We start from the raw sequence: 25,549 nt of genomic DNA, 5'->3' as shown, positions 1-25,549 counted from the left end.
AAAATCCATGTAACTTGAACAGTTGATAGTGTCTGCGCTCCCCACCCCCCTTGAAAAAGGAAAGCTGTGAATTTTCTTGTATGGGGTAAATGTCACTCTGTTTATATCTTAGCTTTGCTGCAAGTCAGGACTTGTACTGTTCCTCTAGGTTGTCATAGAAACGTAGCTAACTGTCATCTCAACTCAGGCTGCTGATGGTTTTATTTGTAGGTTTTCAGGATTATTAAAATTTAACAAAAATTATTGATCTGGTTTTTATTAACACTGGCTTGTGTTTACTTTAAAGTTCAGACTACATAAAAGCTTTTCCTGATAGAAAAATACCTTTAAAATGATTAAACTCTGATACTCTGAATAAGAGCTAATCAAATGCATTTAATATAACAGGCAGAGTCAGAAGCAGTAGAGAAATCTTGCATTTTTGCAAATCACCTTTTTCATTTTGTTTACAGCCAAGTGCCCCCACCCCATTTCAATTCACCTTTTAGCTTGACTTTTACTTAACATAAAAGATACCTGTCACAAAAAGCGTGAAATGGGTACATCATTGTACCTAATATTTGAAGTTTTCATTTTGTATACTTTTTTTGAAGCTTGGCAGAATGCTTCGGTGCACTGACTTTTGAAAGTATATATTTTTTGTATATGCATGTGCAGGAAAAATTACTTAGTTTTCACTCATAAATAAGACAGGCAAAACTTATTTACAGTAACTTTATCTAATGGTCCATGGATGAATGCTTTTATGCAAACTACTCAAGAGACTAGAATTAACTTTTCACATTGGTTGCACATTGGATGTGCAGACTTCAGCAACATGTGGGATCTTATAAAAACTAGGTGACTGGAGTTCAGTTTTTACTACTTTGAATTTATTCAATGATTACCCATGCATTTCCAGTGTAATCTTTTTAAGCAATGTGTGAAATGCAGCAATGTATTAATTGCTGTAAAATGGATGTGTGCTTCCTTACACCCTCCTTCCATCACATGTATGCTTTTTTCTTTGACTTCACCTTATCCCTCTACCCTGTAGACATTTGTTAAGGATCTGTAGGCACATTGAATTTGGCTGATTTATATACAGCTCTGTAATTTGACGTTGTCATTCTGTCCAGTAACAACTTTGTTCAGTGTTAGATTTACTGAATAAGATTGTTTCTTGGTGGACATTTTGACACCTCGCTTCAGACTGCTGCGTCATGGACTGCTGACATCCCTATATTAATCTCATTTGTATTCTGTCATAAAACTCTCAAATAACATTTTAAAAGGGCCTCTCTTCGCAGCATATTTATGTAAGCACGGGGCTAAATACTGAGTGTTTCCATAGGTCTGTATGGCTTTTATGTGTTATATGAGGGTGTGTACATACTACCATGTGTGATGGTAGCACATATGGTAAATGGCTGTAATATTTAACTTGGGAAGGACTGGCTTTAGTACTGTAAAGGCAATTTAAACAAAATATGTTTTATTAACAAGTTAACATGTCTCTTCCAAATTAATTTTTCACATCATTAGCTACAAGAGAATGTTGCACAAATACACTTCTGCCATAGACTGACACTGTGCATTTTTATTTTCCATTCTAGGGTTTGGAAAGCAGTGGTTGGTAGGAAGTAAAGGTGCTCCTTTACTAGAGCATTGCACTGGTATATTCTGGTTGCTTAGAAATTAAAGACATGTTTTATGTGGGAAACACACTCAACGTTGATGTGTTCGTTAGAACTGATAGTGAGTGTAGGAGACTGTTACTGCAGGTATGCTGTTTCCCAGTGAGGACCAAAGGATATTCATGGGTTTGTGTATGTCTATGCATGTATAGTATTAACTGAGGCTTACTGAAGCTTAGGAAATCTCTCTCTGGCATTGTGCTTCAGTAGACCATCTGTTACAGACAGATGCCTATGACCAGAGAGCTGGTTCGCACCTTGGATTTTCTTTTCCTAAGAGATATATGTGTTGGGTGTTCTTTGATCAGTGAATTTTCTACTTGTGTATTTTAGCTCAGTCTCCTTTCTCTTCACTCTCTGCCACTTGATACGTCATCTTTCTTTGCATCTAAGTAGTGATTGGGTTGATAATACCAAAATTGATGGAAAAGAATAACAGAGGAAAGCTTCAGTATTTACCGCAAAAAGTTCCTATCATGCAGATGATATAGGTGATCCATAGGGATATGCTGTGTCTGGATCCTGTTCTCAGACAGTTTTGCAACTACATGTTTATACTTTTTTGTTTATGTTGGTTTTTTTTAACATAAACCCATTGGTGCATTTTATATGATTAACTTATTCCTAGTGGATTCTTTTTATTTTTGTTCACAGTGTTTTGCCTGTATCCTTCCTACAGAGATGCAGCATCTTGTAAAGGTTTTGAAGTTTCTTGTAACCTGCATGCTTCAGCTTAGAGTTAATTGTGGCTACAATGGCACATGTTACTTTATCATCATCCATTTTTCCATATCCATCCCTTTTATATTTTTCTGCTAAATTGTGAATGACTAACTTTATGAAACAAAGTACACATGTACATTTTTTCCTGCTTTTAGTTGTCGACGAAGTGCCTCTTTACAGCTGAATTGATATGCTGCTATGCAGTCTTTGTTTGCACCCAGAACTTTGGAGTAAAAAGAGAAACCAGTAACAAAAAAGCACAACTCAAGCCCCCTCCAGTGATAAAAATGTGGAAGTTTGGCTTTTGATTGTAATGGCTGTTGTTAAAAGATAGCAGTGATCCATCTTCGCCTGTTGCTGTGTGATAGATTTGGGGTATCTTTTAATTTGTTTTTATTTAAAATAAACTTCTAAATGTGTGTTTGTTTTTTCTCTTGCTCCCCTTTCCTTACACACTTAAAAATTTAGGAAGATGAGAGTGAAGAAGAACCTAAGCTGAAATATGAACGGCTTTCTAATGGAGTGACTGAAATTCTCCAGAAGGATGCAGCCAGCTGTATGACAGTGCATGAAAAGGTATTATGTGACTTTGTGGCAGAGGTAGAACTTCTGCTTGGTTTTATGCATTTATCTATGCTTATAATTCATCAATATATTTCTGTGTAGATGTTCTGCCAAATGTAGAGGTGCAGTGCAAGCCAACACTAATATAAAAAAAATTCATGGTAAACCTGTGTTGAACAAGCCACATTTTCTCAGTGAGAAAATGAGGTGAGAATTCAAGGTGCAGTGATTTGCTGGATGGGATGTTTCCATAAGCTACTGGGAAGACGCTCTCTCAATTTTAAATATGGACAGTAATATGAACTAGAATTGGGATACAGTCCTAACTTTTTCATTCAGAAAGGAAGTTGGCATATACTGCTTATTTTAGCCTGAATCACTGAAGATAGGCTTGATCATGCCAGGGTCCAGCTTAACATATATTCAGCTGTGGAAGACATCAGAGTTTGGTAAAACAGTGTAGAAGAAAGTAATTACAGTCTTCCTCTTGGTTTGTTTGTTTGTTTATTTTTGGGGGGAATGTCATACTAACACTTCTCTGTTCCCCTTTCCTGATTCAGTATGTTAAAAACAAGGAGAGTGAATGTGTGTGCTCTAATACCAGTAAGGTTTGAGGCATACAAGAGAATGAAACGGAAAAGTGATGGGCAATGCAAAGTAAAGGAATTTTACAAAGATTCATTCCTTTGTTCTTACCAGGAAGAAACATCATATATTTCTTCAGTGATTTAAACAATTGCTTTTATTTTTCCCAGGGTTTTCTTCTCTTTTATAAATACTGAAGAACATTTTAAAATACTGAGGAGTGTTGAAGAGTGTGAAAGTATGAGTTAATGATTTATCAAGTAACTATTTGTATTTAAAACATAATAGCTATTTCCTGAATGTATAATTTTTCGCAGCCAGTAATAGCTCCTTAGCAGTTATTGTTGAGGGATCTATCTCTATTATTTGGCTATATTTTTAGATTGACTTGTGCTGTGTTTCTTTTACTCAAAGGACTGTTGCTATGGCTCAAGAGGCTCTTCAGATGAAGCTTGTATTTTAACTGTGCGAATGAAAACAATAAGTCTTTTTAAAATGTTTTTGACAACTTAGAATTACACAGATATTTGGAAAATTGGCAAGCATTTCCTCCTGGTCTGTGGTTGTTTTTGTTACCTTTTTTTCCTGAGCCTCAGGTAAATTTTGAAAGCTGCATTGAACAGGATTTTTCTATAAGGATCTGCACAGATACAGCTTTAACTATAGTGTCACAAAGAGTGACAATACAGGAAAGCTGTTTAAGTATCCCAGTGCTTTTAGTTTTCCAGCAAACTAGATAGACTATTTATGAGAAGGATCAATATTGTTAGAAGCCAGGTACTGAAGTCTTTTAGGAATAGGTCTCTTAGAACAGTAAGCTTAAAAAATGAAGCAGGGTTATAGGTTTTGTGGGGGTGGTTTCTGTTTTGTTCTGTGTTTTGGTGTTTTTTGGGTTTTTTTTCTTCCCCTGCAAGAGCAGGAAAAACCTGCTAAGGAGTCATCATTAGCAAAATCATACAGTACAATGTTAAATATGCCTGTGATTAACCAGTTTAACTTTGCTGTGAATCCTGAAAATCTGGCTTTTCTATTCAGACTAATTTCCCCCCAGAATTATTTTTTTTCTTTTCACTGCTAAAGCATCATATTTTCACCACGCTTGCTGTCTGCACTGGATGACTAATCGTCATGGCACCTGGTGCATTCAAGCAGGCCTGTGCAGTGGAATAGTCATACCTAGTTATGTCTGCACACCTGATGTTTTATTAACCAGTATTGATTTTTTTACCCGGGGGACTTTTTTCTTCCTGAAAAAAGGCAACCTTGCAGGAGTGAAAGGCATTGCAGGGGATGAATTTCTAATGAACCCCTTCTTTCCCTTTCTTGACTCCTTTTAATGTAGCTTCATATTTTAAGTGCCTGAACTGAAATTTCATTTTAAGCAATTCCATTTTGATAAATCCTTTTAAACCTTGACTTTCTGTAAGGTTATTTTTTAAAGATTGTGCTGCCTGACTGACACGCTTAGCAGTGCCTGTAAATTTGAGCATTTCATTATAGGTTGCAATGAAGCATGCTCACATGCAGTGAAATACAGAGAATTGAGGAGCCTAGACTATTTGAGTAATGCTGAAAGGAGGGGGGAATAAAAGAAACCTCTGTCATAAATCAAGTAGTACTGAAGTTCTTCCTTTTCTGTTTAGGTGTAGTTCACATGGTTCAATTAACAGCAGATCTCTCTGAATGAATTCCCTTCTTGTTTGTATCAAAAGAAGTTTGTGATAGCAGTGCATTTGTGTGGTGTTTTCTTTATCTTGCTATTATTTTTTGGAATGAAACTTCTGAGATTTCGAAGGAAAAGTGTGTTTGTCTTGAAAGTGTTCAATGTAGGAGTTAATATGCGAAGGAAAGCAACTCCAGTGGTTATCTGTGTTCTTACATGCACTGTCAGAGACCTTCCATAATTGAGCAGTATTGTACCAGAGAGTGACTTACCGGTGGCCTTTTCCTGTGTTTGAATATTTTGTTTTTATGTTAATGATGAAGGAGAATTAAAAATAAAGCCCAAAGGAAACCATTTTGATTGAAACAAAGCTGCAGAAGGGATCTAGGAGTTATTTTAGGTCTGTACTGGTCATTGCATTCACACTGCATTTTTAATTTGCTGCCACAGTCCATCAAGCAGTGTGTACGGACTGCAGACACACCATTAGTTGTCAGTGGATGAGGGTCCTCATGACTCATTCTGACAGGTAACTTGCACTATCACAGTAATATGGGCTTAAAGCCCTGCTCTGTTCTTCAGGTGCAGTTAAAAGAACCTTTGTCTGAAGAAGGTGGTGGGTGTTTTTTTTTCCCCTGGTGCTGCTAATCATTAATCTGCTAAACATCCTGGAGTTCATTTAGTATTGCTGTAGCTTTGTGTGCAGTGTCTTTGTATTTATGTAATCAGTCTCAGTCTCTTTTCTTTTACAGTTTTTGGCACTGGGAACACATTATGGCAAAGTTTATTTACTTGATGTCCAGGGGAACATCACACAGAAGTTTGATGTTGTAAGTATGGCGTTATTCAGAACATATCTATTGGGATGTAAATATGCTGCCAGGTACTAAGTAGTAAATGACTTATTGCTTTTGTTACACCTGAAATTTCACTAATGCATTTCATGAACTCCCTCCCCATAACATAAAGGGTAGTGTATGGTCCTTGCAAAAAGAAGTTACACTGAATGGTTTTGTGAGGAACACATCTTAGTTTACATATAATAAACTTTCTTTGTGAAGACAGAAGAGGAAATACATATTTATGATTGTAGATGGCTATAATTAATGATGTAACCCAGAGGCTTGTGACTTCCATGAGGCATGAGCCTGCTCATTAGGTGACTATTGTCAGTTGTTAGTGTGTGCACTATCATTTTATCTAGTTGCCACAAGTAATTGAAAATTGATTGATTGCCTTGCTGGTTCAGTTTATCTACTGCAAATATATAACGCTAATATTTTATGTGAATGTTTTGAAGCTTGGACTCTTAAGGGATTGTATTGATTGAAGGAGAAGCAGCAGACTTTTTCCTTATTGTGGTTCCTGATATTAGAGGATGAATGAAACGCTAAATATAAAGCTCTGTTCTAGAGTATTAGATGTTCCTTTTAATTGTGGATATTTGTTGATATTTTTGTGTGTGTGTGTGTTATTTAATACCTAATTTTCAAGTTCCCTGTCTTCCACAGGAGGTGGAAGGAAGAGAATTAACAATATTTTTTTCTCTTGGCGTTGTCACAAAATCTAGTAGCCAAGCACTGGTTTTTCATAGGAGCATCAGCACTTGTCAGAGTATCCATCACAAGATGTTTGCATGTTTGCAAAGAGAACATGTGTTCTGAAGCTGACACAGCTAGCTGCATGGGAGGGGTGAAAGGTTTTGTTTATGTTTTTTGAAAAATCTAATTATGCGATTGTGCAAGGGGTGAGGTAGGCAGAAGGCACAGCCAAAACCTAGAATTCTAGGCACAGCCTTTGGAGGAAATTTTATATGTAGCATTGGTCAGATTGACAATGATCTTACTAGGTGTTAATGGAAGTCAAGTTAGTTATGTTCTTCTGTTTCTTTTAACTTTGTATGTTCATCAGCCCTGCACAGGAGATGCTGACTGCATTTCAAAAGAGGAAAAGCTTTTGGTGTCTCCCTTAGAATTCTGATTACTTTACATGTATGCTCCTTGTTAAAGTTTCTTTCTCTCCAAGGTAATCTATTTGGGGCAGGCCAGATTAAAGTGTACCTGAATTATTCTCTTCCATCTCTGCAGTAAAAGATTGACTCAAAGACTCATTTAACTGAATAGGAGATTTTCTATTGAGTCAGGCATTAAATGTCTTAGACTTGTATTCGTTCCAGTCTGTGTCAGATGCTTGGAAGAGTCCATTTGTAGAACAACCTATTTTATTTTTTTTTTCCTAAGTGCATCACCAACACCCTGTTCTCCCACACTGGTTTCAAAAGGTGAAATTCTCCTCTTTCTATAAAGAGTTAAGGCACTGCTTAGGTGTAGAGGAAGGAACAAGGGGACCTGTTGTCTACTAAAGGCTATAAAGCAGAATCCCTGAATCTTCTTTATATTAACCCACCCAAATCTGCTATTCTTTTTTTTTATTTTATTTTCCTTAATTAAAAGTCCTACCAGTGCCTGCTGTGAGGGCAGTTTCTTATGATGCCGTTAAGGTTGGGCTATTTAAACCACTTTCCACTCTACAGTGCATACTTGGTTATTCCTTTTGCAAACTTAGCCTGCTTCAGAATGAAGATTTTTGTGCTGTGTCATTTTAATAGAGATGGCAATGATTTCTTTTTGAAATATTGTTTGAGTACAAACAGCTTTTTGAGATTGAGAATAGGAAAAATAAATATTTCTCGGATTCTAGTCTTAATGTTTCTGGTTTTATAACGTACGTGTTCCAGTGCAACAGATAAATTATGTCATGGATCAGGTGGAAAGGGTGATTCTTTTTTTCTTTTGATAGTTTGGAGAAAAATTATTTTGATCTAGGACTGCTCATCTTTTAAGGGAAAGTTTTGCAAGGAACCGCTAAGTGTTGTAGAACAGAATGGGCTGCCTATGTGAGAAAGACAGCAGGTCTGTGACATCCTTGGCTGCTTAAACAGAGAAGTTTTCTGAATGAATGTTGTCAACTGTTGAATCTGTAGACAGTTTATTCTGAACTGGCAGCTGTATGTCAGAATATTTTCCTTCTAACCTGAACTTTTCAGGATCTTGGACTGCAGAGTAGTCTTATCAAAATGTTTGATAGAGCTATCAAAATGTTTGCAGAGGTCTTCCTTCTGTTTTTTCCTACCAGCACCTGTTTACTGTCTGTCCTCCTGGGGGAGCTGCGTTAGAGCATCTACTGCTACTGTAGTCCTCTTGATTTCCATTTTTATTTCCTAATCTCAGATAATCATGTTCAATAATATAAATGGGCTTGGAAATTGAAGAAGAGAAGAATTTTGGTTTTACAATAAATCATTTGTTTTCCATATTGGTTTACATGTGGATTTGAGCCAAATTGTAAAGCAGAAATAGAGATTGATCTCAGAGGATTTGCAGCATGATTACTTTATCATGTCTCCAGCTCCTGTGAACTTTGAGGGAGAAAACTCACAGGTATGTTACGTAGTCTTGAAAATGGCTAATTTTTGGATGATGGCCCTCCTGTTGAAGACTGAATGCTTTTAGCTTTTAAAATTGTTTAATTTTAAGTAGTGTTAATAATTTAAAAGGCTGTAAGAAATGTAAAGTCTGGCACCCTTAGAGGTTTTCCTATTGTAAGATGTTTGTTTGTTTGGTTGTTGTTTAAAAAAAACCTTTTAGGACCTCACTCTGTAATGTCCATAGCAGAAAAATAATGTGGATATCCTGAATTGCAAATACTGGCTGCACTGCTGCAAAGACTTAATCATGTACTCTACTTTGACTCATAAATATTCACAGAGGCTTCTTTGAAAATGATGTAGATGACTAAAAAGGCTTTTCAGAAGAGAGTCTTGCTCTTGTCCTGCTCTTAAAATATCTTATGCCAGGTGGACAACTAGTCTTTTTAGGTTTGCAGCTCCTCTTGTCAATAGCAGTGGAAATGGTGTGCTTTGAGACTGGTGTGGGAGACTTCTGGTTTGGGGAGAATTGAGGCACAGCAATTTAGGGGCTTTGGCCTTGGGTGGTGCTGGTATCTCAACAGACATGCTTGTGCTCTCGCATGATTCCTTTTTCCTCCTTGCCTAGTGTGTTTTTAGATCTTGCCAGTGTGGCTGTCTTTGACAATGTCAGCCGTCTAAGATTAACTGATATGCATCCTCAAATAACATATGTTTGACAAACTGGTGTTCTCTTGTATTAGGGTTCAGTGCATTGAGTGAGATGAAATGTGTCAAATGCACTGAAAATTATTACTAAAAGGCAACAAGAAGGGGAAAAAAAAGCCTGCTAATGCCACTGACAAAGGATGATGCAGGACTGATTCACAGCGTGTTAATTCCAAATGCCTCTCCATCTTTCTTTTCTTCTTAGACTGTCTACAATTTATTAATATAATTATTGCCTCAACTGACATCTTGTGGATTAAGGACTTGTAGATATGAAGAAAGCTGTACAAACATGTTAAGTTAAGTAACAAATCAAAAACCTTTCAAAGGGCAAGAAAACCTGCCCCCATTCTGGTCTTCTGATAAACATCAAGCTTAAAGCACAAATGGTAAGAAGTCTTGGCTGGTGCCAGTGATACTCTGTGAGAAGGGGAAACATTGCCTATTTTACAAGTAGGGGTAATTCAAATGTTTAATGCATTGGAGGTGTTTCAGAGGTGATGCATGAGCCTAGAAAACAATGTAAATAGTGTTTTAAAGCTTCTGTTAGTGCAAAGAAATTGAAGTCCTTTTAGCATGCAACATTTGTGAGCTATTCAAGACTGCTAGAATTTCAGAAAGAATGAAATTTTAAGTGGAGACCCCTTCTTGCAGCATTTCTTTTTACCACGTATTTCTTTCCTGGCCTCACCATTTTTTTTTTCTAATTGTCTCTCATTGTCTAGCACTAAATATTTCTTTATGTTTTTTGAATTGGCATGCCAGAAATCCAAATTCACTAGGTCATCTCTGCTGCCTTGAGAAATTAAAGGGGAGTTCCTTCTGTGATGGTATTGTTGCCCTTGGGTGAATTAAAGTTATAGCACACGCCAGCCTCTAGAGCAAGTGTGTTGCATGCTTGAAGGTCAGTCAGTGGCCTGTTGGTTTTGCTAGTAAGTCAGCAGCTTGCAAATGAAATGTCAGAAGTCTCTGTTGACTTGACATGCTTTTGAAAGAATTTAATTGCCAACAAGAAAAGCACATTTCTAATGAAGAAACAGCTGTTGTTAAGCACTAAATGCTGTTTCTGAAATCAATGCATAACCCACTAACTGCTGTGAGAGATAATGCAGCATCTTTCAATGGGAAAGGTAACTTTTAGCATTTGATTGTATGATGAAGAAGTTACTTTGAATGGAACTTTACATGAGAGTTTAAGACTAAGATGATATAAATGTCACTTATTTTGACAGGCTACTTAAAATTCCCTGTTTATTACTTTAACTACATCATTTTAGTTGTCACTGTCAGACTATGAAAGAAGACTTGGTCGGGAAATGAAGTGAAGCAACAGAATTTAGAGTAAAGATCTGGGTAGCTGTGTGTTAGTATTTGCAGGGTGTCACTGCACCTGTTAAATTTGAAGCTGAAATCCTGTGTTTTGTACAGAACCAAGCAGGCTGCTATAAATGTAGGTTCCAAAAACCATAGTAAACATTAAGGTTTAGATAGCAGCGCATGTCTGTTCAGGGGACAGGTTTCCTTCCTCTCTATGGGGCCTTCCGCCCAAATGGGTGGTGTGGTCCTACTGCTTAAATTCTTTATGTTAACCCCTGGCTCTGCCCAATGGAAAAAATAAGAAAAAAATTATATCCATCAGGATTTTGCTCTTAAGACTTGGAGGTCTACCCCCCATTTAATAGCCCTTCTTTTGCTTCTCTCTTTTCATTTTAACTGCAGATGATTTGGAAATCCAGAGGTTTTTACAGTAGTTGTGGGAGTAACTTGGCCTTTTGAGTCTGGCTTTTTGGATGTTATAAAGGCTTGGAAAGTATGTCTTATGATGTTTGTTCTGGTGCTGTGCTTGTTAGGTTGTTTGTGACCTGGAGTGTTTGTAACTGGAACTGTGGAGCTGTTGAAGATTAGGATCCTTCCTTGGCAGGAATCCTGGTGCACCTGGGTGTCTCTTGTCACAGGATGAAAATAAGTGAGGTACCTTGCCTATACCAGCAAAAATTACGGTGTCAGGGCCTTTATTCCATAGGTCTAGAAAAGTTTCTTTTCTGACATGACTGAAAACAAAAAAACACTCTCACAGATGTTTTACACATCATCTTTGTATCCACTGTATTTAAATTTCCTCTGAAGGTAGTGTTGCTTAAATTTTTACGGAAACAAAAAGATTAGATGGATGTGGAAGGCATTTTTTATTACTAGAAATGTTGCTCGGAGTATGGATAAAATATGTGAGTTTTAAAGCGTTGTATTGTGTATAATTAATTTTTATAAGCTCAAAACTGAGGAAAGTATGACCATTTCATTCAATTATTCTTTCAGGCTTGTAGCTTCAATAACTCTGTAGCTTAGTGCAGAATACTGTAAAATGTTTAGTTGGAAGTATGGTTTCAGCTACAGAAGGTCTTGTATGATCCAGCCATTTATTTCTTGAATGCAGTTAGCTCATACATGTCACATGCGTGCTTGTGCAGTCACAAACAGTAGCATGTATGCTGTAGATTAAAGTTACTCTGCTGAAAGTATAAAGCCTGTGTACTTTATCAGCTGGTTTTGGGCCTGCAATTGTTTCTGCCTTCTCTTTGGAACTTTTCCCTAGCAGGTATGTTGCCTGCATACCTTCTTTTGAGAAGGCTATCAGCCCCATTCTTAGACTAAATGATCTTCCTTACAGCTTCATTACTCTGCAAGTGCATATTGGTTTTCCTCTGGTGGTGGTGGTGGGGGGTTGACATAGAAGCATAGGGCTGTTGTGGTTTAACCCCAGCAAGCAGCTAAGTACCACGCACCCGCTTACTCGCTTCCTCCCAACCCCTGGTAGGATGAGGATGAGGATCAGAAAAAAGATAAAACTTGTGGGTTGAGATAGCAACAGTTTGATAGTCCCAATAAAGTAAAATATAATAATAATTAAAAGAAAAAAGAGAGAGAGGAATAAAACCCAAGAAAACCAAGTGATGCACAATACAGTTGATCATCGCCTGCTGACTGATGTGCAGCCAATCCCTGAGCAGTGACTGGCAGCCCCTGGCCAACTCCCCCCTGTTTATATACTAAGCATGATGTTCTGTGGTATGGAATATCCCTTTGGCTAGTTGGGTCAGCTGTCCTGGCTGTGCTCCCTCCCAGCTTCTTGTGCACCCACTCACTGGCAGAGCATGGGAAACTGCCAGTGAGTCCTTGACCTAGAGCAAGCACCACTTAACATACTGATGTTTTAATTGTTGCTATCAACATGATTCTCATACTAAATCCAAAACACAGCACTGTACCAGCTACTAAGAAGAAAATTAACTCTATGCCAGCTGAAACCAGGAAAAGGAAGAAGTTTTCTTTTAGTTCTCTAGTGTCAATTGCTTTTCTATGGAGTGTGTATCCTGTTGTATGTCAGTTGCATTTCATGGCAAGAATTTAACGGTATTACATTTAAGGTAGTTCAGCAGCCCTCTTTAATGTCACTGATTTCAGTAAAGTTTGTTAATTTTACCTCTTAATATGAGGTGAAGGGCTGTGACTAAATACTGTTTTATCACAGTTATGTAGATGTAGCAAATAGTTCAGTTTCTCTTGACTGGGTAGTGTCCTGTCATATTCTGCATGTTTTCTCAAAAAAAAATTAAAATCTGGAAAATTCTAGTGGGAAAAACATTTAATTATGGAAGAATGCTAAACATGAAGGATATTACTCCTATAGTATTTAATACAGCATTGCTGGTCAACGAAAGGGCAAAGTTTCTAGTGTGTCTTATTTTTTTTCACCAGACCTTGTAGGACTTGTAGACTCTGAGTCTACTTTTGTGAAAGATTAAGTAGAGGACCTTACTGTAATTCTGCTAAGTGAATTTACATGTAGTATTTTCAAACTTTTTTGAATGTAATTATTTGTGACATTATGCAGAAACATCAAAATCATAAAAACATTATTTTATTTTTTAATCCAAATATTCCACCATTGTATTCCAACATTGTACACCATATGTACAAATGTAATTTGTGTTTGCAACTAATCTTTTATCAAAAAAATTGCCCTATGCACCATAATTTGAAAGCAATATTAGGCAACAAATATTTGCTTTGAAGAAAACCACAGAAACATAGTTTCTATTTTCAAAGATATATTAAACAACCATGCACAATTAATATTTTTTTCATTTCTGATTTAAGCAAAAGATTACTCTTATAAAGTGTAATTGGCTCTTAAAGGAAAGCCTCAAAAGACTTTTGACAAATTTCAAGCAACTGTTAAATAAGGAACATACTTCTCTGTGCCTTCTAGATGCTTAGTCCCTAAGAAGACAGACTAGATACTGATAGGTTGTTCTGTCTTCTACTGCTTGGTATTTGAAGAACCACAGATTCTCACTATCAGGGGTATGCGTGCCCTACTGGGAGCTTTTTGGTTTGACCAGCTATTGTTGACTTACACATGTTCAGTGATTCACCACTTCCTTTTTCCAGTCATCTCAGAAGCATATTGTGCCACATCTGTCTCAGACTCACCACGATGCTTTTTACTGATATATGGCTGGACCACTGGGCCAAGTTGCTCTAGAGCTTTTATTAGCAGCAATGAAACAGCTAGTTTCAGGTAGCACTGATGAAGTCTTTTCATAAAAGACTGATAGCACAGTTGTGTGTTTTCTAAAGCCTAACAACCTTTAAAAGCATAGGGAGGATTTTGAAAGGTTTGATTCCTAAGAAGCTGGTATACTGCTGATTCCTAGAGCTGTTTTCCTTTCAAATGGGATGTTGTATCTGCATGGCATTTTCCTTTGTACAGAAGGTAGGCACTTATGTGCACATGTACAAAATAATAGCAGTTTACCTGTCAGAATTATTCAGAATTCTGGCATTAATAAAACATTATTTGCATTAGAAAATGTTTTCCTAGTTAGAAAGTCCAAAGCAACTGAGTTTTGGAGGACAATGTTTTTTATACAAGTTGACATTAATGGTAGAGCTACAGCCCTTTGTTTCTGTTAACAATAAAAATGCAGCACTATTAAAAACACAGAATGACATAACAGGGACCATAATATGATGAACAAAACATGAAGGCAAAACGAAGGGTGTTTCCCCATGGAGATAAGATATTATTGATAATGAACTTTGTAAATCTAATAAAGATTCCTTTCTGAAGGATGTCTTGCTTGTTTTAAAAGACATGACTGTGTACAGCTGTTGTTTATTGCAGTCCTGATGGAATGCTAAACATGGGCAGTCCAGATTTGATCAGTCTTGGGTGCTAATACCCTCAGAGTGGCTGTTGACAAAAGTAGCTACTTTTAAGCTGGCCATCTCCTCTGTGGTGCTGCTGAGGAAGCTAGTTCCACTCAGTGCCCTGTGACACAAAGAAATAAATTTCAGAAGTCAGTATTTTGGTGTTGGAAGGTTTACCACTGTAACCCTTAAGTGGCTGCTTATTGAAGTCTGTAGTTGCTCCAGGTCTTGGCGGTTTTGAAGATAGGAGCTGTGAAATATGAGCAGTGTAAATATGGAGGAATGAATTAATCTGTTTTCTTTTTTGATCTACTTTATTTAAAGTTTATTATAAGCAATCATGTCTAAACTTCCCTAGTATTGAAACAGAGCCTCTTTGCGTGTGAATGCATTGAGGAAGTTGCACAGATCAATTCATCTTCACATTTAGTTTTCCCTATCTTACTATCACATCGAGAATATGGCATACAGTTATGCTGCTTACAGTAAGTTACAGTGCACTTTATGATCCCTAGTTTCTACTTGTGTGAGTATTCTCCCTGTTCCCCCATCTTTCCGATTTGCACACATTTTTAGGATCCTGTGAAGAATCAGACACCCAACATTGACCGTTGAGTATCTCTGGTGGGTTTGAGAGACAGAGATAATTGCAAATAAACTAAGTTCCAGCATTGGTGTCCAAAGAAAATACAGTGCTTTCAGTGAGAAGAAGTGTATTTATTATTACATATAGCTCTGACTTAAGCCAATCTATACCAGTGTTAATAACTGAATGTTTACACGGAAAATGGCACTTTAGCTCTAGTTATTGGCTGAACTTCAGCATTGATCACCCTGTGTAATACTGAACTGTGCCAGGAATATGACTAGTTTTGTTGTTTTCAGCCAGGAAAGGGAATTCATTCCCTTATAATATTTCTGCTTCTGTCTGATTCCATCAGTGAGGTAGCAGCTGAAATCATTGACAAGATACCGGGTTGGGTTTACTATTTGTCATGGAATGGTTGACAGGCTAAAGTAACTGGAAAAAGTACTTGGTGAAGGTTTTCATTGCAGGAGCTGATAGAAGGATGAAGACTCTGTAGCTGTAGAAAAACTAATGGCTAAGTAATGGAATGTATGGAGAAGCAGGGTTGCTAAGCTCCATGTGGTAATGTCCTCTGACCCATGTTAGATCAGGGAGGGGTATGAGCATCATGGCTGTTGTGAAAACCTTCCTGGAAATTATGTTGACACAACAGTATATGACCCCTGAGAAGAACAGTCAAGAGCTTCTTTGCTTCATTAAAATCTGTTTGGTCAAAGCACCAATAAAATAATCTGAAAAGAAAACCTGTCCTGGCAAGAACTTGCAGTGTATGACCTGGTTGGCCTTTCTCATCAGTCACATCTCTGAAATGTGGCTTATCAAGAAATGGAGAAAAAAATCCGACTTTCTGCTTCAGGAGGTAGAATTCTACAAAATCCTGTTAAATACATTAATGACAGTATTCTGTTAGAAACAAGCTGCAAAAGCACCCCAGTAAGTTTCATCCTCAGAGGTTTAGATTTGTTTTTTAAATTGTTCTTCAGAGTCCAATTCATAATTCAGTAGCCTGTATCATCAATACTCAGTGACGAATTCAGAGTTCATTGTGCTTGCGGAACTGTTCTGAAAAGAAAGCGGTTAGAGAAATCAGTGAGGTGAACCTCCAGATTGCCTTGGATAGTCTTCTCTCATGCTGTGTTGGGCCTTCTGAGGAAGGTCTATGTAGTCATTGCCTGCAGCCCTTCCTCAGCCCTCCTCCACCTACTTCATCTCTCCACATGGCTGTGTGATGGGGAATATTGCTTCATATTCTCAGATGGCTTTGATACACACACAGCAACAAAGAAGTAGAAGCAGGCTTAGGACGTACCATTTCGGGAGCCGTACAGTTACACAGTGGATGGTGAAGGGGACCTGGGAAGAGGAAGAAACAGGAGTAGTTTGTGTACTTGGACACTGAGCTCCCAGGAGGATATCTCCTTACACACCAGTGTTTTAATAGAAAAGAGATTTTTACTTTGGATCCATCAGGAATTAGGTAATGGTTAAACTCTGCTAGGAAGCAGTGTAGGCTTTCAATATGGATTTTTTTCAGTAATAGTTCCATCATTCCTAGACAAGTATTCCAATTATCTAGCAACTACTACAGATTTAGGGAGATCCCTTGTTAGTGGTTTTTTTTTTTCCTTTGATTTTTTTTCTTTTTTTTTTTCTTAGTCCCTGTAGTTGACAAGCAAGATTAAGGAATTCACTGATGTGGAAAATATTGAAATCACTGTAGGCTTTTTGGTCTTTCTCACTTTCTCAGCCTATATCTATAAGAGATGCCTTGTCCTCAGGTTGCCTTAGTTTTAGACAAGCTTTTGAGACCTTTCTTTTTTGTAGGCAAAGTCTGCTTTCCTGCAGACAAAATAAAAGTTAATGTTGTTATTGTTCTATGTCCCAGACCTTGTCATTCTCTTCAGCTTTACTCCCCTCCCTTTTCCTCTAACCAATATAATCTCCCATTTTTCATTTGGAGAATGACAGATTCAAGAGTGTTATAGGAAAAGCACTGGAGCAGGAATCCTCACTTACTTATCAGAATTTGGCTGACAATATTGTTGAACAAAACCTCTTTGGTGTGGATATTAGTAAATTTTCATCAAATGAAAATGTTGGTGGTGTAAATCTGGGGTGTATTATTGTGTTGCAGGCAGAAGCGAACAGCTTATTCTGTAACTTTTAAAACTGCCTTTTCAATTTAAACCTTTGTGTTACTATGTTAGGTTTCTCAGTTGTGTGTAAATATGTATGTGTGTACTTTTTACCTTGTTACAGGTAAACCATGATACAGCATCGGAATTTCCTTTTCTTAATTGCTTTTCTGTCTATTGTATCAATAAAACTACAAATATGCAAAATATGTGTTAAGTCAGGGCAGCACTGCAGGATCTGGGGCAAGAAAAGTGCATGGGTTCAATTTCTTCTTGTGAAGGTAGTTCCGTAGTACAACTTGTAATATTAGTTGTTGCACACTTTTATTTTTAGTAGTTGAAGATTCTCTCACTATCTGTTTTATTTCCTGTCAGATCCTATCGCTTCCCAAAATGAAAAGGCACCGAAAAGTAGAACTTCTTTTTTGACAAGTTAGGTAAACCGGGCTTTCTTCTAGATGGGCTGAGGGTATCATTTTGGATTGGAAAGGCACCCTTGGAGAAAAAAGAATATTCAGTACTTGCCTAGTTGTGTTTTGTTCGTTGGTTTGTGGTAGTTTCCCCCCGCCCCCCTCAGTAGTCTTAAAGGCATTAAAGGCTGGCCTCTCATAATTCATTGATGTCAATGCATATAGAATGTCTAATCTGAAGAGCTAGGGCTCTATTCAAAGCAAGTTCCTCATCCTACTTAGAGCAAGGCTTTTATATAGAGAGGATCTTACCTTAGAAATGACAATACCTAAGGTAGTTTCTGTTTACAAATCATACTTTGCACTTGGATACCTCTACCATGGTGGAAACAATACAAACATAAAAATGGTAGTCCTTACTCTGGTGGGCTAACATTTTAAGTAGTGGGTTGATAGGTCATGTTGCTGTACATTGGAGTTTTACATGCTTGTTTATGTGAATGTCATGCAGATAGAAACATATGAATAAATGAAAAATAGGCACTTGTAGGAGACAGGGGTTTTTTTAATTACTGTTTAAACTCTGTATATATAATTTGCTTTAGTATGAAGAGCAGTTAATTGTGGTTATGTAGATCCAGATTGATATTAATGTACCATAAAAAACCTGTGAGTGTTTCTTTTCCTTGTGTGTTTATGTGTGAGTGTAGATAGATTGAAAAAAATGTTTGGGTTAATTTAGGAAAAGTTTGAGAAAATTCATTGTAAAGAATGGATGAAAACGCTGCCTAAAGGGGTTGCATTAGCAATGGTAACCTCTTGAAGTAAAATGAGCCTTGCTGTAAGTATGATTGAACACTGCTTTGCTTTTCACACTCCTAATGTGTGTGTTGCTTGCCTGCTAACCATGGCTAAAAGGCATGAAGTCACAGGCAACTATTAAAACGTTTAGATTCCTAACTTGTAAATACTGCATTTCTCACAGAATTGGAGTGAAATCCAGCCTTATGTTTCTTGTTCATGCACTTCATATCCATTGGGATGCAGCATTTGTGAAAGAATCAATTATCCATTTGTTAGTCAGAGGAGCTTTACAAATTATACATTAGCAGATTGATTTCTTAGGTTCACCATTGGGGGACTGATAGTATAAGGTGGGTTGATGATGAGTGTCAAGGGAGAAGGAGTTGCCACAAGGAACACAATTAAAAGAAGCTTTTTGAGCAGCGGTGAATTTACTCCTAATTGAAGAGCTGACATAATCCATACTAAGTGCATTTATTTCAAGCATTTTACATTAGGTAATTGATTATCACAAGGCACGTTTGTTGGTAGATACTTGATTTTCCTTTCCTTTAAATTTAGGATTTTGCAAAAGCCTGCATTCTGATCTTGTGTGAGGTGCCTGCTAGCTCTTTTTCCCTCTCCCTAAACTTTTCTTTCTTCCATTAAGGTAACATTTTTTTGTTCTATAGTGTCAGCTTGACATTATTGATTTTGAACAGTCAAACTTACTTATGTTGTCCAGAATTCCAAACATGTCTCCATCAGAAAGAAAACTGCAGCTAATGGAAATTCATCTGAAGGCATTTCTTCCTCCTTTGCTAGAACTTCCACACTATATGAAATTGTGAAGCTGTTCCCAGGTTAAATATCAGTGTATTTCCATTCCTAATAGGATCCTCCATATTGCCAGATTTGTATTACGTTGCTTTAGAAATACTGTGTGTTATCTATATGGTACTGGAAGTATCATTGTGACTACAGAGAAGTTATGTGTTTGTACTTGTTTGGCCTAAAGCTGGGGGTCCTGATAAGCTTAAAAAAAAAAAGATCACCCAAATTAGTGCTAATGAAGTGATTAATTAGCAATTTCTTCAACCTTTTGTGTGCAGCTGCCTGTGGGTTTATGGCATGGGATTTAAGATTAGATCATATCTTAATTGAATAATATTTACATGGATTATATGTTCCTAATTTTTAGATTGTTACTTTGACAGCAGATAGCTGTTGTAGTCTTACTTTCAGGGTGTTTTTTAGATACGATGCCTGTAAATCTGGACAGGTTTTTTTCCCGCCCATTTTTAAATACCTTTAAAAGAGTCAAGTGTCCAAACCCCACAGCATATCCTGGTTCTCACTGTATCAAATGATCAGTCCACCAGATTGTGATGAGTTAGTGACTAGCTGTGTTCTCTCTAACCTTGAGTGATTCTTCATCTTTTGTCAACCTGTAAAGGTGGATGTTGCAGGAAGGGCATTTGTTCTCTGTACTATAAAACCCAAACCTATTTTCTTTTGCCAGGCAAATTAAACTCTTCATTGGGTTAGCTGGAATAAAGTTTAAAAAAAAACACAAGGGAAAGACAGTTGTAACTCCATGGCTGAGTTGGTAACATTTAGTAAAAATACAAAATAAAAGCAGGGTCAGGAAGGGTAACCTGTGCTACTCTTTTTCTGAAATATCAAAATTATCCATGGGGTATTGGCAGGGTATAAATACAAAACAAATTGAAATGGTAAGTAACTTTGCAGACTGGGACAAATTTATAAAAATAATTGATATGAAAAGATGAATTGGAACTGATTTCTAGAAGAAACACTTTGGTTTTGGTAACACGTACCAATTTTACCTGTGGTCTTTTATTGCTGATTTCCTGGATAGCTTTAGATACAAATCTTAAACGTAGTTCTGGAAATGGTAGGCTTGACTGTTACTCAGCTCTGAATAAAAAGATCCTGGCATTAGCTATTCTTGCTGGAACTTTATTTTAAAATGCATGTAATATTCAGCCTTGACTGTTTCTAAGCCCCATAGAAAGCTCTGACTGGTAAAGTCAGTGAACAGGCTAGCAGCCAATAGTGCCAATTCAGCTTGAGTGCTGAAAAACAATTAGTTTGCTTTGCCTTGTGAATATCATCTAGAATAGTGCCTCCTGTTGGAACTTGGCTGGAGGTTTGTGTGAGTGAGTTGAATTTGTCTTCTCTGATTGCCATGCATGCATATTGCAGGCAACAGGAAAAAAATAATTGGAGAAAGGAAAAGTTAAAAGTGACAAATAGAGGTGTTGGCCACGCAGAAAGCTAGCACCTTGCCAGTTATATACAGTGTTATGAAACACTGTATCATCAAATTTCTACTCCACAAACAATTCTGAAGTATTGTGCACAATTTTGAATGTGGGAAAAATGCAGATACTGTGGAATCACCTTTTCCCCCACTGACAACGTTCTGCATGTATATAAGGAGAGGTTTGCCTTGCAAGGCACTGTTTGGTTACCTGAGTGCAATCACATAGTTTGTCTCGGCACTCTCCAGACTATCAAGCTGCAACAAGGTCTTTTACCATCTCATACCAGCATACTCTTCATGCCAGTCCCTCTGCTGCCTTCTCCTCATCTCTCCTCACCCAGGACGTGCTCTCTTTTCTCTCTGCTCTTCCTTGGCTGCCCAACCTCTTAACAGAACCAGCCACAGCTGCACCTTATCTATATCAGCCAACCCACTGCCCCTGAAGCCAACCCACAGCTGTATATTATCAATGATAATTAACCCAGCTTCATTACCCTACAGTTCCTCCCCCCTTTTTTTTTAACATTTCATGCCTTATGTTTTTAACAATCATCACAACCTTTATACAAATAAATTTTTCATACAGTCCTCTACAATGATTAATCTCTAAATTATGCTATGTGGCTTTCAAACCACAGCATGACAGATAATTCCACCATCCCGCCCCTTGCTTTCAACTTTTATATGAAGATAACTTACATCAACTACCTTGCCTACTTCCTACACTTCATTTCTTCATTGTTGAACTTTACCAGAGGCATTTGGCAGCAAAATGGGAACAGTGTGGACTGTAGGATTGAGCTGTTGACTCTCCTGGTGTGTCCTGTTCTGTTCCTTTTTGTCTTGGGCTTTGCTGCAGTAGAGTGTCTCCAAGAAGGCCCATCACACAGGAGTGCTGTTAGAGCTGCTGTTGCTGTCATGTCAGCCCTGATGGCAGATGTAGGTGCTGGAGACATGCGAGGAACATGGCCAGTTGTGAACACTGTACCTTAGAGTATGATCCCGTGTCAAGATGGGGCTATTCAAGATGGACTTTTTGCCCTTCCAGTTGCAGAGTAATAAAAGAACCTTTGTGAGAAAGTTGTGGCAATGGCAACTTAAATGTAGCCCAGAACAAAAGAACAGGCCACTTACATAATGAATTCAGTTGAATTTTCTGTGCTTGTCCTTTAAGAGGGCCAGAGTTGTTTCTTCTTGTAGAGGGAATGGTGGAGACATGCTGGCATTCGTTATTCTTTTTTTTTTTTTTACTCCCCTTGTCAGAGAGAAAATCTTCTCTTGCACCTTGATGAGCAAAACAGAACTTTAGAAGGGTATTTTTAAGGTAAGGCAGGAATAAAAGTGCATGCTAGCCAGTATTTATGAAGCTTCTAGAAAGCAAGACTGACAACTGACATGTATTGCCTTATTCCGCATCCTCCAGTTCTGGAATTAGCCAGCTGTGTGTGTAGCATCTGAGAATCAGAGCTTTCACAAGGATGTTGACCATACCAGCAGGCTGATGGGCTTGAGCTGTGTTCCTCACCTGACACCTCCCAATGTGCCTGGAGGAGTGGAGCTGGGGAATGTGCACCAGCTGCCTGCAGTGCCACTGATGCACTGGCTTCTGATCGTGAAATGCAGCAAGGCAGCATAACTGTTCTGTGGCAAACGAAAATACTTCTGGAGCACATAAGGAAAATCAGTTGACTTCTTCAGCAGTGCAGTTTTTGGCAAACAACGCACAGCAGAAAGACCACTTTGTGATAGGCAGTAATTGTGGTATTTCCAGGTAGCATTTTGTGGTGACACAAAGTGAGACCAAGAGTGGTGTTTCCTGCATGCAAGGAAATGGGAAGACAAAAGGGCTGACAGCATCCTTGCCTCAGCTCATCAGGCAACTGTTGCAGTGCAAGGTTCGGTTGTTCACCCTTGACTAGAAAGAAGCTTCTAGAAAATGAAATTTGGGCATGTATTCTTTTCAAGGTGGAAGAGAAGAAGACTTTTTTTCCCTGAGTTGGATTTTTTTTGTGTGTCAAAGATTATGGGGAATAGCTTTCTGAAGGCTGTGACAGGACCTCAGTTTATCTTGTGTAGGTAAATCATCTGGACAGTGTTTTTATATGAATTTTTATTATGTACTTTTTATGTAATTCCAACTGCCATAGTATATATAAAGACCTGTGATATTTTAGACACAGTTGTGTAACATCTAACGTGACCCCACAACTCCAGCCCTGTTCCAGTGACACTTTGCTTTCACACAAACATATGATGGATTTCTCTCTTATCATGCTGAGAACTACAGAAGCGATCTGCTTTGTGGTTCAATCCAATCAAAATTTTATGAGACTAAGAAAAGTTCTTAAATGTATGAGAGAGACTTCCTTGGGTGAAGATCCTTCAGTGATGCTTGAAATGATAAGGTATTTGTAACAGAGGGTGAAATCAGGCTCATGGTACATAAAAAGGTTCTTGGTACTTGAATAAAATTGGATGGGGTTTTCTGTGTGAGAGGTTGTACATCACATTACCCAAATGATGTTCTAAGTTAGTCCTCAGTACTTAGGGTAAGGATAGATGTTTAAGCTGAAGTAAACAGTAACAGATGCCGTATAACCCTGTAGATTAGAACCAAAAGTGTATCTGGATAGTGAAAGGAAAATTTGTTGAACTGGGGCAGCCTTCAGGCTTTTCTCAGTATTTGTCTAAGAATGAGTACACCTATGTTGCACTTCAAAACCTTCTAATACTCACTTCTGAGAACACTATTAGAGGCAAAAATGAAAGCAAGAGAAGGGATTTGAAGGAAGAAGTAACTACCAGTATAGCCATCAGACCAAACCAGAAGAATTTTTAGTTGCATTGATGTCTGTGTGGTCAGTGTGTTTTATGCTAAATTTTGATAGTGGAGGTGGTTTTTAACAAACAGTTGCGGTGCGCAGGGATAGATGCTGAAGGTCTGGGAGCCTGGCACTTCCTGGGAGCTCCAGAGCCCTCAGGCACAGAACTGCAAAAAATGTCAAATTTCTGGGTTAGGCAAAAGGCTGGGAAGAAGGCTGTCCTTTGGCACTATCAGAGAAATACCTATTCTGTGGCATTTTGTGATTCATGCAACTAAACAGTACACAACCATTAACACACAAATCTCAGGAAGGGGGGGGGGTGTTAAAGCATGTGGTTGGTGAGATAACTTTGAAGTCAACTTTAAAAGTCTTTTTTTCTTTTTCTAGAGCCCAGTCAAGATAAATCAGATCAGCCTGGATGAAAGTGGAGAACACATGGGTGTTTGCTCAGAAGATGGCAAGGTACAACAAACCTGTTTATGTGTTTAATGAGGTAGTAGGTAGTCCTCAGTATTACACTTGAGATAATTGTGATACCTGTGGAGTTAATTCCTGCATTTAGCCCCACCGCTTTGACCATCCATTTTTGAGAACTGAGCTCACCTTTGAATACTCAAATTTAAAGTCAAATATATTTTGCACAAATGTGCCGTAGGAAAAGTAATTACAAGAATGTCAATAATGTAACTGGTATTAAGCTGATTAACAGCTGTGGCAGGAGGACATGTCACCTTAATCATTACTGCTGTGCCAGTTATACTTCAGTGACTACTCTGCTGTTCCTGCAAGACAGTAGTTTAATGCCTTTCTGCTATAAATCCACAAAATTGGATTTTGTGGGCATGATTTCTGTGGGCTGGTGGTTTTCATTTTCACACACGTTATGAATGTTTCTCTTGAATTATAGAATCTTTTGATAAGCAATCATAGTTTATCAGAAGAATAAAGTGTCTTACAACAGCCACATTAAATAAATGTAAAATCAATATATGTACAGTTTCCTAAAAAACTGGCACCTACTTTCCTGACTGAGAACATATATCATTTGTGCAGTGTATAACTAACAATTATCAGTGCTTCTCTGGAATGTTGAGCTGTGACATTTAGTGGTTTTGGTGATTGATTTTCCACTTATAAGAATGTCTTTTTTGTTTTTAAGTCGATGGCAGTCTTTTCTAATGTTGGTTTGCAATGATAAAATTCTAATGCACAGGGTGTATTTAAACTTCTTTTTTAATATAATGCTTATATACAAATACAGTACATTAAAAATCATTTAAATCATTTCTCAATATCCATCTGGCTTACCGAGAAGAATATTTCTTACAGAGTAGACTTGGGGGGGGAGAAGGAGTGTTGGTGATCCTAATGGATGTATCCCATTGAGTAGAAGTCCTATAAATTAAAAATAAGATTGGATTTTGCAGTAGGCAAATTGGGGAAACAACCCCTTTAGACTGTTTGTGCTTGGTTTTTTTCCTTCCAAATAAGTGGGTTTTTTTCCTCAGCAGGCAGGCAGCCAGTTTATGTATCCAAGCCTTTTGTTTCTCAGAGATATCTTGATATCAGTATCTTGACGCAGTAATTGGGATACTAGTCCCTATCAAAGTGGGTTGTAGAATTTTACAGCCTGTGAGAAACACAGCAAGAGTGTCCTAATTGTGTAAGCAAGATATGGGAAGGGTCAGTAATTGTGTAAGGTAATAAAAACGTTGAGCTAGCATTGTTGGTTTGGGTGTTTTGAATGGTGGGGGAAAGCAACCGCTTGCTGTAAGGGCTCCTCAGATGTGACTGGATTACTGACTTGAAATACATCTGTTGCAGCAAATCTGCAAGCCACGCGTATTTTTCACATATTAAATTAATATTAAAACTACGTATTTGATTTCAGAAACATTCAAATATCCATAATCCCTACTCTGGGGTGGCTGTATTTAAAAAGACTCCCAATACTTTA

The 25,549-nt window shown here is 37.8% G+C and overlaps 1 protein-coding gene across 2 annotated transcripts in view; it reads left to right on the top strand.

Annotated features, from left to right (window-relative positions):
• VPS41 (VPS41 subunit of HOPS complex) overlaps nt 1-25,549 on the top strand; it is a 107,241-nt gene that overhangs the window by 17,706 nt on the left and 63,986 nt on the right. For both annotated transcript variants that reach the window (XM_040589963.1, XM_040589964.1), the window contains exons 3-5: nt 2,868-2,975; nt 5,964-6,041; nt 23,980-24,054. In XM_040589963.1, the coding sequence (XP_040445897.1) occupies nt 2,868-2,975; nt 5,964-6,041; nt 23,980-24,054 (261 nt within the window). The remainder of the gene's footprint in view (nt 1-2,867; nt 2,976-5,963; nt 6,042-23,979; nt 24,055-25,549) is intronic.

The sequence above is a fragment of the Falco naumanni genome, chromosome 4 (assembly GCF_017639655.2).
Source record: "Falco naumanni isolate bFalNau1 chromosome 4, bFalNau1.pat, whole genome shotgun sequence".
Lineage (NCBI taxonomy): Eukaryota > Metazoa > Chordata > Aves > Falconiformes > Falconidae > Falco > Falco naumanni.
This window is presented reverse-complemented; position numbering and strand designations above follow the sequence as displayed.